General features: G+C 33.2%; 1 protein-coding gene across 1 annotated transcript in view; it reads left to right on the top strand.

Moving 5' to 3' along the window:
• The window catches only part of LOC146993901 (uncharacterized), a 68,195-nt gene extending 57,381 nt beyond the window's left edge, over nucleotides 1-10,814 (top strand). Inside the window, exon 2 of the mRNA XM_085826272.1 lies at nucleotides 10,546-10,814. Within this exon, the coding sequence (XP_085682398.1) occupies nucleotides 10,546-10,814 (269 nt within the window). The remainder of the gene's footprint in view (nucleotides 1-10,545) is intronic.
• The last annotated feature ends 2,196 nt before the right edge of the window (nucleotides 10,815-13,010 follow it).

The following is a 13,010-nucleotide window of genomic DNA, read 5'->3' as shown; positions in this document are numbered from 1 at the left end:
AACATTAAGCCAATATACACAATGCTCTTTCTATATAGTTTAACGGGCCCACCAGCGGCCGAGCGGTAAAGTCGCTGAACACTGGTAGTTCGGTCCGAGGTTCGAATCCCGCGAACGGGCTGGCTGCATGGGCGTTTTCGTGGTTTTCCCCATGTGTAACGTGTATACGAGCCAGTTTCCCTTAGAAAGTCCTCCACGAAAGGCATCCCTCCCCTTAGGCAGATGGCCCTAGTGTGCTTTGCCATAATCAAATACACCACACCACTATATAGTTTAACTGGAATGCTACATTTCTTACCTTTTTTACTACTAAGTTGGAGATACTCAGAACTTTTCCTTCTAATGCATTGTACTAACTATTAATGCCTGTATTAACTTTTTTGGCCAACTATACAAAACTTTGTTGATTCCCTTTTACACGTCTTACTTTTATTCAAAGGATGTCTAATTGCCAAACTATGTCTACATTTGCCAAACTATGTCTGGCAAATGTAATTTTTACACATTTACCCTTATATTTAACTTATAAAACAAATTCATGCTGTATTTCTGATTCCTTTTTCCCACAATAAATACAGACTTACACATGTTTCTTTATTGTAAGACTTACTAACTTTAAAACAAATCTTACAAGGAGCAATAAATTTTCATGGTATGAAGCCCACTCAAACCAATGCATGGAGCATTTCTACCCAGTTAAGTTTAAATACATACCAATAGTACTTCATTTTTTCTTATTTTACTCTACAGATATTTATACATATATATTCAGAACACTCCCTTTCATTCAGTAAGATTCATTTATACTACTAACACAAATTTTGCTAACTCTTTGAAATATTTTACGAAAATATCTTGTATTTTCTTGCACACATCCTACTTAAATCACCAAACATACACTGAACCTTGATTTTTGCTTCATGTGAAAACGTCACTCGGATTTTTAATATGATTCCACCATTTACCGCAGAACTTTATAAACACTACTCTATTTGAACTTATCACAGCCTAACTCTCTTAACAAGGTACAGAAGATTGAATTATATTTTAACTACAGAGAAGAATATCCACATTGTAATGAATTATTTTAAATTTGAATTATAATCACATTTTGTGAAGGAGAACTTAAAGTCTATAATACACATGGAATTAATATTCAGCCATGGAAATGAAACTTTATCGCCTTTTTCCCAATTTGGAATATAAAAATTTGTTAACTTGGAATATTTTTAACGTATTCATTGTAACTTAACTGAAAAATACTCATATTTCCCATTGTCAATAATTTATTTAGCACTGAACTCTTACAGCCTTTTGAGAAGGAAATTTAATTTATCATACTTGACAAATGACTCCTACATAGTTATGATACATTACACGAAATACTGAGTAGAGTTCCAAATAATGATCTAACAACGTAATTAACATAAAAGACCTAACACAAGTAATTTTAAGATAGAAATTTCAAACTGACATTGCTTACTAATGAACTTTTACAGCTTTTTTTGACTGACATTTAACTTCTCATAGATAATAAATAAAATTACACACAAATAATTATACAAAATATGTAATAATGACAGAAAGTCCATATAATGATCTACTATAGTCACCAACTTTAAAAATTTTAACGCATTTCTAATATAAGAAAGACCACACTTTTTTGAAAAGCATTATTTTAATTAAACATTGGAGCCACGCAGTCCTGCGCACATGCATAACATCTTTATTTATCATGAGCATGACACATAATAAGTAAATAAAATTTTCACAAAGTACGAAACACATTTCTCTTTTTAACTGAACTGTACTCTTAAGAAAATTGCAGTATGGAATGCTTAGAACACTCAGGGCCACAGTTCCTCATTTCCCCACGCATTGACCAAAATATACATGTACTTTAAAATCAGTTAAACAAATTCAAATGTTAGTATTCAAAGAGGAATACTTCACAAATTAGATGAAAGAAAGGTACACAATGAACTTGAGTGAAAAATACACAAAAGCATGTAAGGACCGAGAAAAAGATGTATTCGTGGAGAACTTTTTTAAGATAAACTTGCTCTATTTTTGCACATGGGTTACATTTTGCATTTCAGATTAAGGAAACATTCAAGATAATTCCTGTATAACTAGGGATTTTATTCACACTTGTTAGTACTGTAATTTATTAGAACAGTCACAGACATATAGAACAAGTATGCCATTTCCAAGGAAAACAATTTTCCAAGCCAGACTTTTAACAGTGAAATATAAAAGGGAATAAGAATGTCCCATATTTCAAACAAAATTAGTATCTGAGTATGCAAAAACATGAACAAGAAACGAATATTTTTTCTGAAAATATTCCGAATGGTTTAAGTCAGGACTAGTTTCATGAACAGAGCATGAAAAATAATGATGAATTTTTAATTTTATTTTGTCTGTAGTACATTTACTTATGCTAAAATCTTCCATTTTGGTTGACTGTACTTTACATTCAGACCTAAGTTGATAAATCAGAGTGATTTTGTGTTTTAAAGCTTCAAATTCAGAAATACTACAACTCAAAAGCAAAAAGATTAAAACGACAAGAGAATATACTGCAAGCAAGCGAACGTGATAAATGACTTTTTGGGCTGAATTTCATGAATTCATAGATGGGGTGCAAAATTTTAATGCACTGTATATGAACTATTTTTCAAATGTATTACGATCACCAACTTTACATAGACTTTAAGTAAACATTTCATGTTAATTTAACATTTTATCTATGTATTTACTAAATTTTTGCATTTTGTTTATAAATATAATAACAAAAGGACATAAGAGAACATTTGTTTCTTGAAAATGTCCATAATTTTACCCAACTGTTATTTCTTTCATAGCTTTGAAGTAACCTATTAAACACATAGTTATCTTGTATTGACCAGACAGCCGTTGGTCTTGCCAATGTCTGAGGGAAGTCACAAAGCTAGAGAATTTAAGTAATATTTTACCAGTACGGAGAACTTCTTACGGCGACGGCGTTTTCGATGAAAATTGACCGAATTTTTAATATGATTTTATTTAATTAATAATTGAATTTAGTAGTTCATTACTAACCTAGGAGCCTTTAACTATTTTTTTTATTCGAAAAAAACTCACCAGAAATTATCATCAAGATTTTCCATACAGATATATTGTACTACTTTTCATGCTATTACATTTCAAATGAAATTTGATTCATTGTCAGATAGTTAAATGTTTGTTATTTTTTCGCATACGAATGCATTTTCGTGTCTCACATACGCTCATTACATATGATTTAACAAAATTACGAACAAGTTAGAAGTTAAATGAATATTTCCTGAAATACTGTACATTTCATTCCGGAAAGTTTACATGAGTACCTTCATTTCGAAACCCCTAATGTTTCTTTCCTGAATTCAAAGTAAATTTTGAGTGTAGAAGTTTCAGTTTTTTGACAGAAGTTATTTGTAAGTGGCTGTGATGTGTTCGTGTTTTCATAAACCGTTTTTGTGAAACACCCTATTGGTAACCTTTAGAACAGTTTAAATATTACCATTTTTTACCTTACTGCCACTGCAAATCATTGAATTTTCAAATATTTTCCTTTTTTTATCGTTTACAGTACCTCGTAAAGTCTTGAGAACAAATTTTTACTAAATACTTATATCATTCGATTTAATAATTTTGTTACACGTTTGGAAGATTTAACTTTACTATCACGCTAAACCAGAAGTTAAGAAAAGAAATCTAATTGTTATCTTAGTATTCTATGGGGATAGATTAATTTTCTCTGACATTGACGTATTCGTATGTAGATAATAGAGACTTTTAACTCAGCTCATACAGACTTAGAATATTTTCTCTAAGTCACCACGATGACAGACTTGCATTGTCATAGACGTTTTTCTCGTGAAATATATTTCTTTCTTAAAAGTTTATATACTAATTTCTTTAGAAACATGTCTAAGAAAATACCTCATCTTCATAAGAAACATCAGATTTGATTTAAATTAATAATAAAATAAGAATCACTAATTTGTAAATATATTTCTCTTTGACGCAAAAGTTTCTTTATCATATTCGAAATGAACAATTAATTGTACATAACTAATATATTGTATTGATGAACCAGAGTTATATTTTACCTTACTGCATTATATTTCAAAGTGAATGTGTTTTATTGCATATTTTAATAAAATCTTAAAAGCTTAAATGAGTGTTTCATTACAAAATTTGTACTTTCTAACTTCATTCTACTGAAACGAAAACATTCATAACTTATTACGAAGAAAAAGTTTTACATATTATACTTTTTGATTAATTTTCATACCACAGTATTATCTTTGAAAATTTGTTTCCTAATCCACTGCTAATATATTACTAATTTTCGCTCTTTCAATACACTTCGTACGTGATAAAAAAACTCAGTTTAGAAACTTTTTTCCTTAACGCCTTGTATTGCATTGCTCAACCGGGGCCATGCTTTCATTTTTATTACATATCATGCGAATATTTTAAAAAAAGCATATTTTTTCCTTCTGTTAGCACAATTTTAACCAGCATTTTACTATTACAGAGAGTTCTTTAGTAAAATTTCAAGGGTTAAATTGATCGTTTCATTATTAATTTTGAAGATTCTGGATATATCCTATTTAAAAGTTCATAACCGATTAGCAAAATAATTTATATATGTACTTTGTTGTCCTCTTGGTTAATTTTTAAAGCGTTTTTCAACTATAACACTTGATTTCTAGCGAAGTATCGAAATGATTATTTACTTTCCACTTTTTCCAAAGAATTTCGTAGACACATATGTTCAGTACAGAATATTTTCCTAACTTAAAAATATTATTACCAAAATAGAAAAATATGCAAAATTTTCCTAAAAATTTATATATTTGTTTTTTAAAAACATGTACACGAATATCCACATTTAATTACTTAATGTGTACTTTCCTATATCAGAACTAAAATTTCGAAAGAAAATTTTTTAAATAATGTCATATTCCATAAAATTTATGTCTTTGTGATGTCATCGTCTTTTCGCAAACGTTTTGAGAGTAGACGTTTAGACATTTCGAAACTGTTTTCTCTTTGCTATTGGAAACTATTTTATCTTTGCTGTTGGTATATGCCAATGAATTCTGGATACTTTTTTCTCTTGGTTTATCTTCAGCTTATGAGTTATTTAAATACTTAAAAATATATTTGTAGATCTTTTATGTTGACACTTGTGATAGATTTTTTTTTTGGACGTTTTTGGAAAATGTATTTTATTCACGTGAATGAAACTGATGTTTTCTTAAAATTTTATTATTCAGAGTGTTTGTCAATTACGATAGAATGCCGGATTTGTTCTCTTTATTCAACATTCATATGAACTTCGGTATTCCAAATCCCTCACGCAAAATGTAATTTTTCTATCAGTAATAGGAAGACGAATGGAATAAATGCAGGTTTTGCAGACATAAGATAAAAGATCTGGAACTAAAAGACATTCTCCAGATCTAAACAATTTAGTAGAATGTGCAAATATTCATCCTATTCGAAGCTTATTTTTTGAATTACATAGAATATAAAATGTAAATTTAATAAAAGGAGTTATAATGAAGATCAAGTATTCTTCAAAATCTGGATGGTAATTATACAAAATTAGTCATAGAGCAGGTTTTCGTAAAAAGTGGCTCCAGCGGAGGAAACACGCCGGCAGTCTTCTGAAGCTCTAAGTGAGCACCTGATCTTTGCTCTTACAAAAGCTAAGTAGAATTGTAAATTCTACGTAAGAGCGAAGTTCAAATGACCACTTGGAGTTTCAGGAGACTGCTGGCATGTCTCCTTCGTTGGAACCGCTTTTTACGAAAACCTGCTCTATAACTAATTTTGTATAATTACCATCCAGATTTTGCAGAATACTTGATCTTCATTATATCTCTTTTTATTAAATTTACATTTTATATTCTATGTAATTGAAAAAATAAGCTTCGAATAGGATGAATATTTGCACATTCTACTGAATTGTTTAGATCTGGAGAATGTCTTTTACTTCCAGATTTTTTATCTTATGTCTGCTTAACCTGCATTTATTCCATTCGTCTTCCTATTACTGATAGAAAAATTACATTTTGCGTGAGGGATTTGGAATACCGAAGTTCATATGAATGTTGAATAAAGAGAACAAATCCGGCATTCTATCGTAATTGACAAACACTCTGAATAATAAAATTTTAAGAAAACATCAGTTTCATTCACGTGAATAAAATACATTTTCCAAAAACGTCCAAAAAAAAATCTATCACAAGTGTCAACATAAAAGATCTACAAATATATTTTTAAGTATTTAAATAACTCATAAGCTGAAGATAAACCAAGAGAAAAAAGTATCCAGAATTCATTGGCATATACCAACAGCAAAGATAAAATAGTTTCCAATAGCAAAGAGAAAACAGTTTCGAAATGTCTAAACGTCTACTCTCAAAACGTTTGCGAAAAGACGATGACATCACAAAGACATAAATTTTATGGAATATGACATTATTTAAAAAATTTTCTTTCGAAATTTTAGTTCTGATATAGGAAAGTACACATTAAGTAATTAAATGTGGATATTCGTGTACATGTTTTTAAAAAACAAATATATAAATTTTTAGGAAAATTTTGCATATTTTTCTATTTTGGTAATAATATTTTTAAGTTAGGAAAATATTCTGTACTGAACATATGTGTCTACGAAATTCTTTGGAAAAAGTGGAAAGTAAATAATCATTTCGATACTTCGCTAGAAATCAAGTGTTATAGTTGAAAAACGCTTTAAAAATTAACCAAGAGGACAACAAAGTATGCAAAAAACAAAAACATTAAAGTTGTTTCTCAGAAGGGCCGGACGGGGGTGGGGCAGGTGAGGCATTTGTGTCAGGTGAAGAAATAGAAAGGGAGTCAAATAAGCTATTCGATCAAAAATTCAGAAATTTATTTTTGAAACTTCTGATTTTGAACTTTTAATTTCGGAATAGTTCAGTGAATATTAAAAGAATTTTGTGTTATAAGTTATCCAACTAAAATCATAAAAACTAATGGCATTAATTTATTCTCACAAGACATGAACGTTCACAGTAGTGTATATAATATTTTCTAAGATTAAAATTTGTTATTGCAAGTAGCTTTAGGGAGCTAATTACACTTTGTGTAACGAATTGTATAGACTAAACTTTCATAGAAAATAACTATACTGCCGACATTAGTTGTTCTTTACTGACTCTCATTAGTGCGATTTAACCTTCTAAAACCGGGCCAAAATTCTCATAATATAGCCTACAGACCGGCGCGATCAGAAACAGGTTTGCCCCCTCTTTGACCAAACCAAAAACAAAGTTAAACAAAAAATTAAAATAAAGTAAAAATACAAAAAGGAAAAAATTTTGGAAAAAAAAAAAAAAACTTTTGCAAAATAAAAAAGTGAAAAGGAAAAATTCAATTCATAAAAATAAATATTACTTTTGTAAAACCAAAAAGAAAATTAAATATAAAAAAAAATAAACTTTGCAAGATAAAAAGTAAAAAGAAAATTTAAATTCACTTTTGTTGAAGTTAAAAATAAAATTTATGTTTGGGAAAGGGAAAAAAATAAAATAAAAATTAATAAATTAACTAATAACTTAAAAAAAGTAAGAATGAGATGAAAATTGAAAACAATTAAAAATATCTTAATAATAAAAAAAAATTAAACCGTGGGAAAATCTTACATTTAAAACAGCAATGAATAAAGTAATGATTAAGAAGCCAAAAGAAATCCTAGCCGTCGTGTAAAAACAAATGTGTGACGCGGTTTTCATGTCAAAGCGCATGCGCAGACTTTCAGCCTTATGTCATCAATGGTGCAAAAACTCAAAGGGACAAAGAGAGTTTCAAATAACAAGTCTGATAAGAGGACAGGGTAGCCGAGCGGTAAAGCGCTAGACTCCCATCCTAGAGATAGCGAGTTCGAATCCCAGCGGTGGAGTTACTTTTAAAATTCAGAGAAAATAATATTAATTTCCACAAAAATTCATTAAAGGTAATAAGTAAAATAATGATGTACTAAATAGTTAATAATTAAAAAGTTAAAATTAATGACGTATTAAAAATTAATCAAATAACAAAATAATATTAATCACATGTCAAATAATTAAAAATAATAAATTAAAAGTGATGTCATTCCAAACACGTGGTTCAAGAGTTCGTTGCCAGAAAGCCTAAAAAATATATATACGATGCCACAAAAAATAAAAACTTTGAAAAGATCGTTGCCACACCATAAAAACGAAAGTTTAATGATGTCATTCCAACACGTGATACAAGATGGCGCTGGTGTCGTCACTTCCGGAGAAATTCAAAATGGCGGAGGCCACGCCCCTTTTCTGTGACGTCACTTCCGCCTACCGAGTACCCCGGGTTACTACTGAGACTTCATTGATTAATCACACCATTTCGCATTAAATAAATTCCTGAATGAAACGAAACTCTGTTTTATGTCTAACCTGGGAATGATGTCCCTCCTTTCTAAAAATAGATTTCTAAGAAAAGAATGAGTCATCTTTTTCTTGGAAATCTGCTTTAGAAGCATGTTGAAACATGTTGAGACCTGATTCGATCCAAAATAGGGGATGTCAAGTTAATTTTTATGATGTCTAAGACATCATAAAAATTAACAAAAAGTTTTTGTTTTTTGTTTTTTTTAAATCTGAGCCAGAGAAAATATTTTTCTGTCTGTCAGAAATTTTTTCCCAGCCGACTCGATTTTTCGATTGGCAAGACAGCACCTTTTTTTTAAGAATGAGCTTTTCCTGATCTATTTATTACTTTTTTTTCATTCTGAGCCAGACATACCCATTGATTTTCACAAGTTTTTTTCATTTTACTTCCCATCTCCTCCCTTTTTTTCCTAAACTGTCATACAAACATTGTAGAATCTCATTTTTCCTTCCCTCCCAAAGCTAATACAGAGGTTCTCCAATCAAAAATGTTACTATAAAGGGATTGGTTTGAATGCATTTATCTGCAAATTCTCTAGGATCGTGTTGAGAAGAAGATGTCATATTATTATTATTGCAGAGTCGTTTTTGGAAGAGAAGCCTAGTTTCATCAGAGGGTCTTTTCTGAGGATCGTCCCTACATTGTTTTTCAGTAGGAATGATTTCTGTCGGATCCTCAAGAGATATAGGAGAATCCTGTTTTGAGATATTGAGTGGTCCCTCCTCCTCCTCCTTGAGGGGTCTTGTCAAAGGGAGAAAAGTTTCGGTTCATTATCCTCGAAGAGTCTTGACAAATCGAGAGGTTTTTCCTCTTCGAGAGATCTTGACAAAAGGAGGGCAGGTCCTTCCTCATTCTTGAGGGGTCTTGACAAAGGGATTGATTTTTCGTTCTCGAGGGGGTTTGACAAAGGAAGGAGATGAATCCGAACAGAATCCTTCGTGTCCTCTTCCTCATGGATAAGGATAGACTTTTTCTTCTTCTGAACAGGTTCCTCCTCATCTTCATCATCATCGGTGAGAGAGATAGGGTAGCTTTTCAACCATTCTATATTTTCTTGCTCGATAATTTTTTGAAAAGTCGTGGTCTCGTTCAGATGATTGTTCTCGAGAATATAATATGGATTCTTCCCAGTCCTCACGATCGAGAGAGTTTCGTGCAGAAATTTGGGCAACCAATCGCTAAAATGAACGAGAATCCCCTTTTTCTTCTGAAGACAATTCACGTTATGGTTCATTTGCGGGAGGGTTAGAAAGGTAGACGTATAATGATATTTGGCTCCTTTCATCGACAAAATTTGTGAATCCAAAGTTGAAATTTCACGAGCCATGAAAATTTTTTCGTCGGCCAGAAAGTAATGCCGCATCTTGTGGTAGCTCCCCACGATATGATATCCCGCACATTTTGAAAAATCGGAGGCTTTCAAGTAAAGAACGGCTTAGATGATATAAAAAGAAAGTTCAAAATTTTTATATTTGATATGGATACATGTGGTGAGCTGGGGATTCTTCATGATGATCGACTTCTCCAAAAAAAACGTAACAACTGTTTGACTCTCCTTATTCTATTTTATATATATATAGAGAGAGAGAGAGAGTTCCCTCCCCCCTTCTTCCTCTCTCTATATATATCTCTGGACGTCCTTGGGATAGAGAAAGGGTAACTGAAAAAATAAATTCGGGAAGTTCATGGTAAGTTCATGATGACTTTCACTTCCGCATTCCGACCCACTCAAACTAAAAACAATGAATGAAACTATGATGTCATAGAGATTCTACGTGTGTGTGTGTGTATATATAAGAAGGCGGAGAGCACTGAGCGAGATGAATTTTTTTCCCTATTAGGAGCCATGTCGCTGTTCGATGTTTTTCCGACTCAACCCATTTCGGGTGTAGAGGATTTGAAAACGCTCAAGGAAATCACAAACCTGAAAATCTTTCTGGCATGTCATTCTGCCAAATTTATTCCATATCTACCCACTCATCGAGCCATCGTCTCTTTCAAGCAGGATGTCGGATCCTCTGACTTGCTTGTTCAAAACCTGTATAGGAATTTTTTCCAATCTCAACAAACGAAAGAGGAATCTCCCATCTCTTGGAGCCGGTGAATCGAGCTTTGAGACGGCCTATTCAAACAGATCGGAGGTATACGGATCCCCGCATGAGTTTTCGATGGAGGAATATTTTTCTCACGAAAAGATATTTTACGTTTGGAGTCAGAACGACGGCCAAGGACGAAGTGCATATTGTTCAGACCACAGCTTCCCCCATCGTCTATTACGAATCCTCGTCGCTCCATCTCCAGGAAAGAAGTTTTAACATAGCCGACAGGACGAAATTTAAGAAAGATGTTTTAAGACCTTTCCAAAACTATGTCATTCTTCCGAAAACGTGCTGCCTCATCCTCACGATCCAGAAGAGCCTCTTTTTCGTGGATCGATGCCCGTGGACGCTTTGGAAACAAATAAAAAAACAGATTCTTTTTCAAACGCCGATGATGTTTCGAGAGGAACCACGGCCACTTTCTCCCATCCCTCCTTTAGATGATAAGTGCAGATGGATCAAACCGTCCTGGCCCGGAACGAGTCAACGGAAAGTAATCGAAATCATCACCATTGAAGATGAGGAGGAGGAGGAGAAAGAGGAGGAAAAAGAGGGAGAAGAAGAAGAGAAAAATTACCGATTAAAAAACGGTCGACTTATCGTAACATGCCTGACGGGGAAGATTCATCCAAGAACCTGGAATCTTCTTCTTCTTCTCCAACGTGTCCAGAGATTATGGAGGTCGTCCAACTTCGTCCGGCTCCAGAAGTTCCAACGTGTCCAAAGGTCATGGAAATAGAATCTCAGTCGGGTCCAGAAGCTTCAACATGTCCAAAAGTCATGGAGATAAAATCTCAGCCGGGTCCAGAAGTTCCAACGTGTCCAGAGGTCATGGAAATAGAATCTCAGCCGGGTTCAGACATCGTGGATCCTCCCACTCATCCTAAAGAGACTTCAAGAGTTTCAAGACAAATTGGGGAGGATCCAGCCTTTCCCGTATGGAAAGATTATATGGACTTACAAAGTTGGATGCATCCTGAAGAAGAAGAAGAAGGAAATAATAATACGAATGGGTGGGTCAAAAATTGTTTAGATTAATTATCTTCGGAGGAAATTGAACTGTTATGGGGTTGCATTTCTGAAATCACATCGGAAATGTTGTAAACAAAAAAAAATAATTTTTTGTAACAAATTGTGAGAGGGTCATGATAAAAATAAAAAAAAATTATAGATACCAATCTTGGTAGTTTCCCAATTCAGAGAGAGAAGGTGTAAAGCGTTCCTTTTCCATTTTCAAGGATAAGAAGGATCTTAAAAAATGACTACCCAATTCAAAGAGAGAGCGTGTAGAGCGTTCATTTTTCAGTTTTCCAAGATGGGAGAGTCTCAAAATGGTTACCTAATTCAAAGAAAGAGGATGTAGAGCGTTCATTTCCATTCTCCAAGGTTAGAAGGAGGGGGGAAGAATCCTAAAAAAATATGACTTTTCAAAAAAAGTCTTCCATTTCAAAAAAGAGAGATTGTGTAGAGCATTCATTTCAGTTTTTTTTCTCCCCAAGTTTGGGGGAGAAGGAGTCGCAAAATGGCGACCCATTTCAAAAGAGAGATTGTGTAGAGCGTTCATTTCAGTTTTTTTCCCAAGTTTAGGGGGGGAGAAGGAGTAGTAAAATGGCGATCCATTTCAAAGACAGAGAGAAATCGGTGTAGAGCGTTCATTTTAATTTTTTTCTAACGTTAGGGAGTCTAAAAAAATGGTGATCCATTTCAATGAGAGAGAGAGGTCGTGTAGATCGTTCATTTCCAGTTTTCCAAGGTTAAGGGGGGAATCCTCTAAAATGGCTACCCAATTCAAAAAAACAGAGAGAGGGTATATAGAGTGTTCATTTCCATTCTTCAAGGTTAGAAGGTCCCGAAATACCTTCTAAATTCAAAGAGACAGGGAAAGATCACGTAGAGCGTTCATTTCCCCCCCCCTCAATTCTCCAAAATCAGAGAGTCCGTTTCCCCCCAAAATGGTTTTCTGAATTCAGAAAAAAAAACAGCGGGGTGCAGACTTCCAAAGTCCCCCCAAAAATGGTTTCCCGTTTCAAACAGAGTGAGAGAAGCGTGGTAAGCGGTCATGTTCCGTTCTTCCAAGATGGGGAAAGAAGAAACACCTAGGATGGAAAGACAAGAAGGAAAGAGAGAAAAAAACGCAATCTTGTCATTTTCTGATAGGGTACCGGTGTTCGAATACTTTTTTGACCAATTGTACACATGCTCGCATGTGTTTCAGCGGGTTAACAGAGTAAAAAAACCTTTGGAGCCCCCACATGAAGGGCCCTTTTTGGTACTGCAGAGAACCCCGAAATATTTTCTTCTATCAATTAAAAATAAACAACTTAGTATCTCTCTGGATAGGTTAAAACCAGCTTATGTGTTACAACCTAACGAACTTTTGTCTCCAACTTCAAAAAGTGATCATACATCTGT

This window comes from Stegodyphus dumicola, chromosome 11, assembly GCF_044657685.1.
Source record: "Stegodyphus dumicola isolate Sdum_Otavi_A_Nest chromosome 11, ASM4465768v1".
Classification (NCBI taxonomy): domain Eukaryota; kingdom Metazoa; phylum Arthropoda; class Arachnida; order Araneae; family Eresidae; genus Stegodyphus; species Stegodyphus dumicola.
Note: the sequence above shows the minus strand (reverse complement) of the source record. Positions and strands in the feature narration are given on the sequence as shown.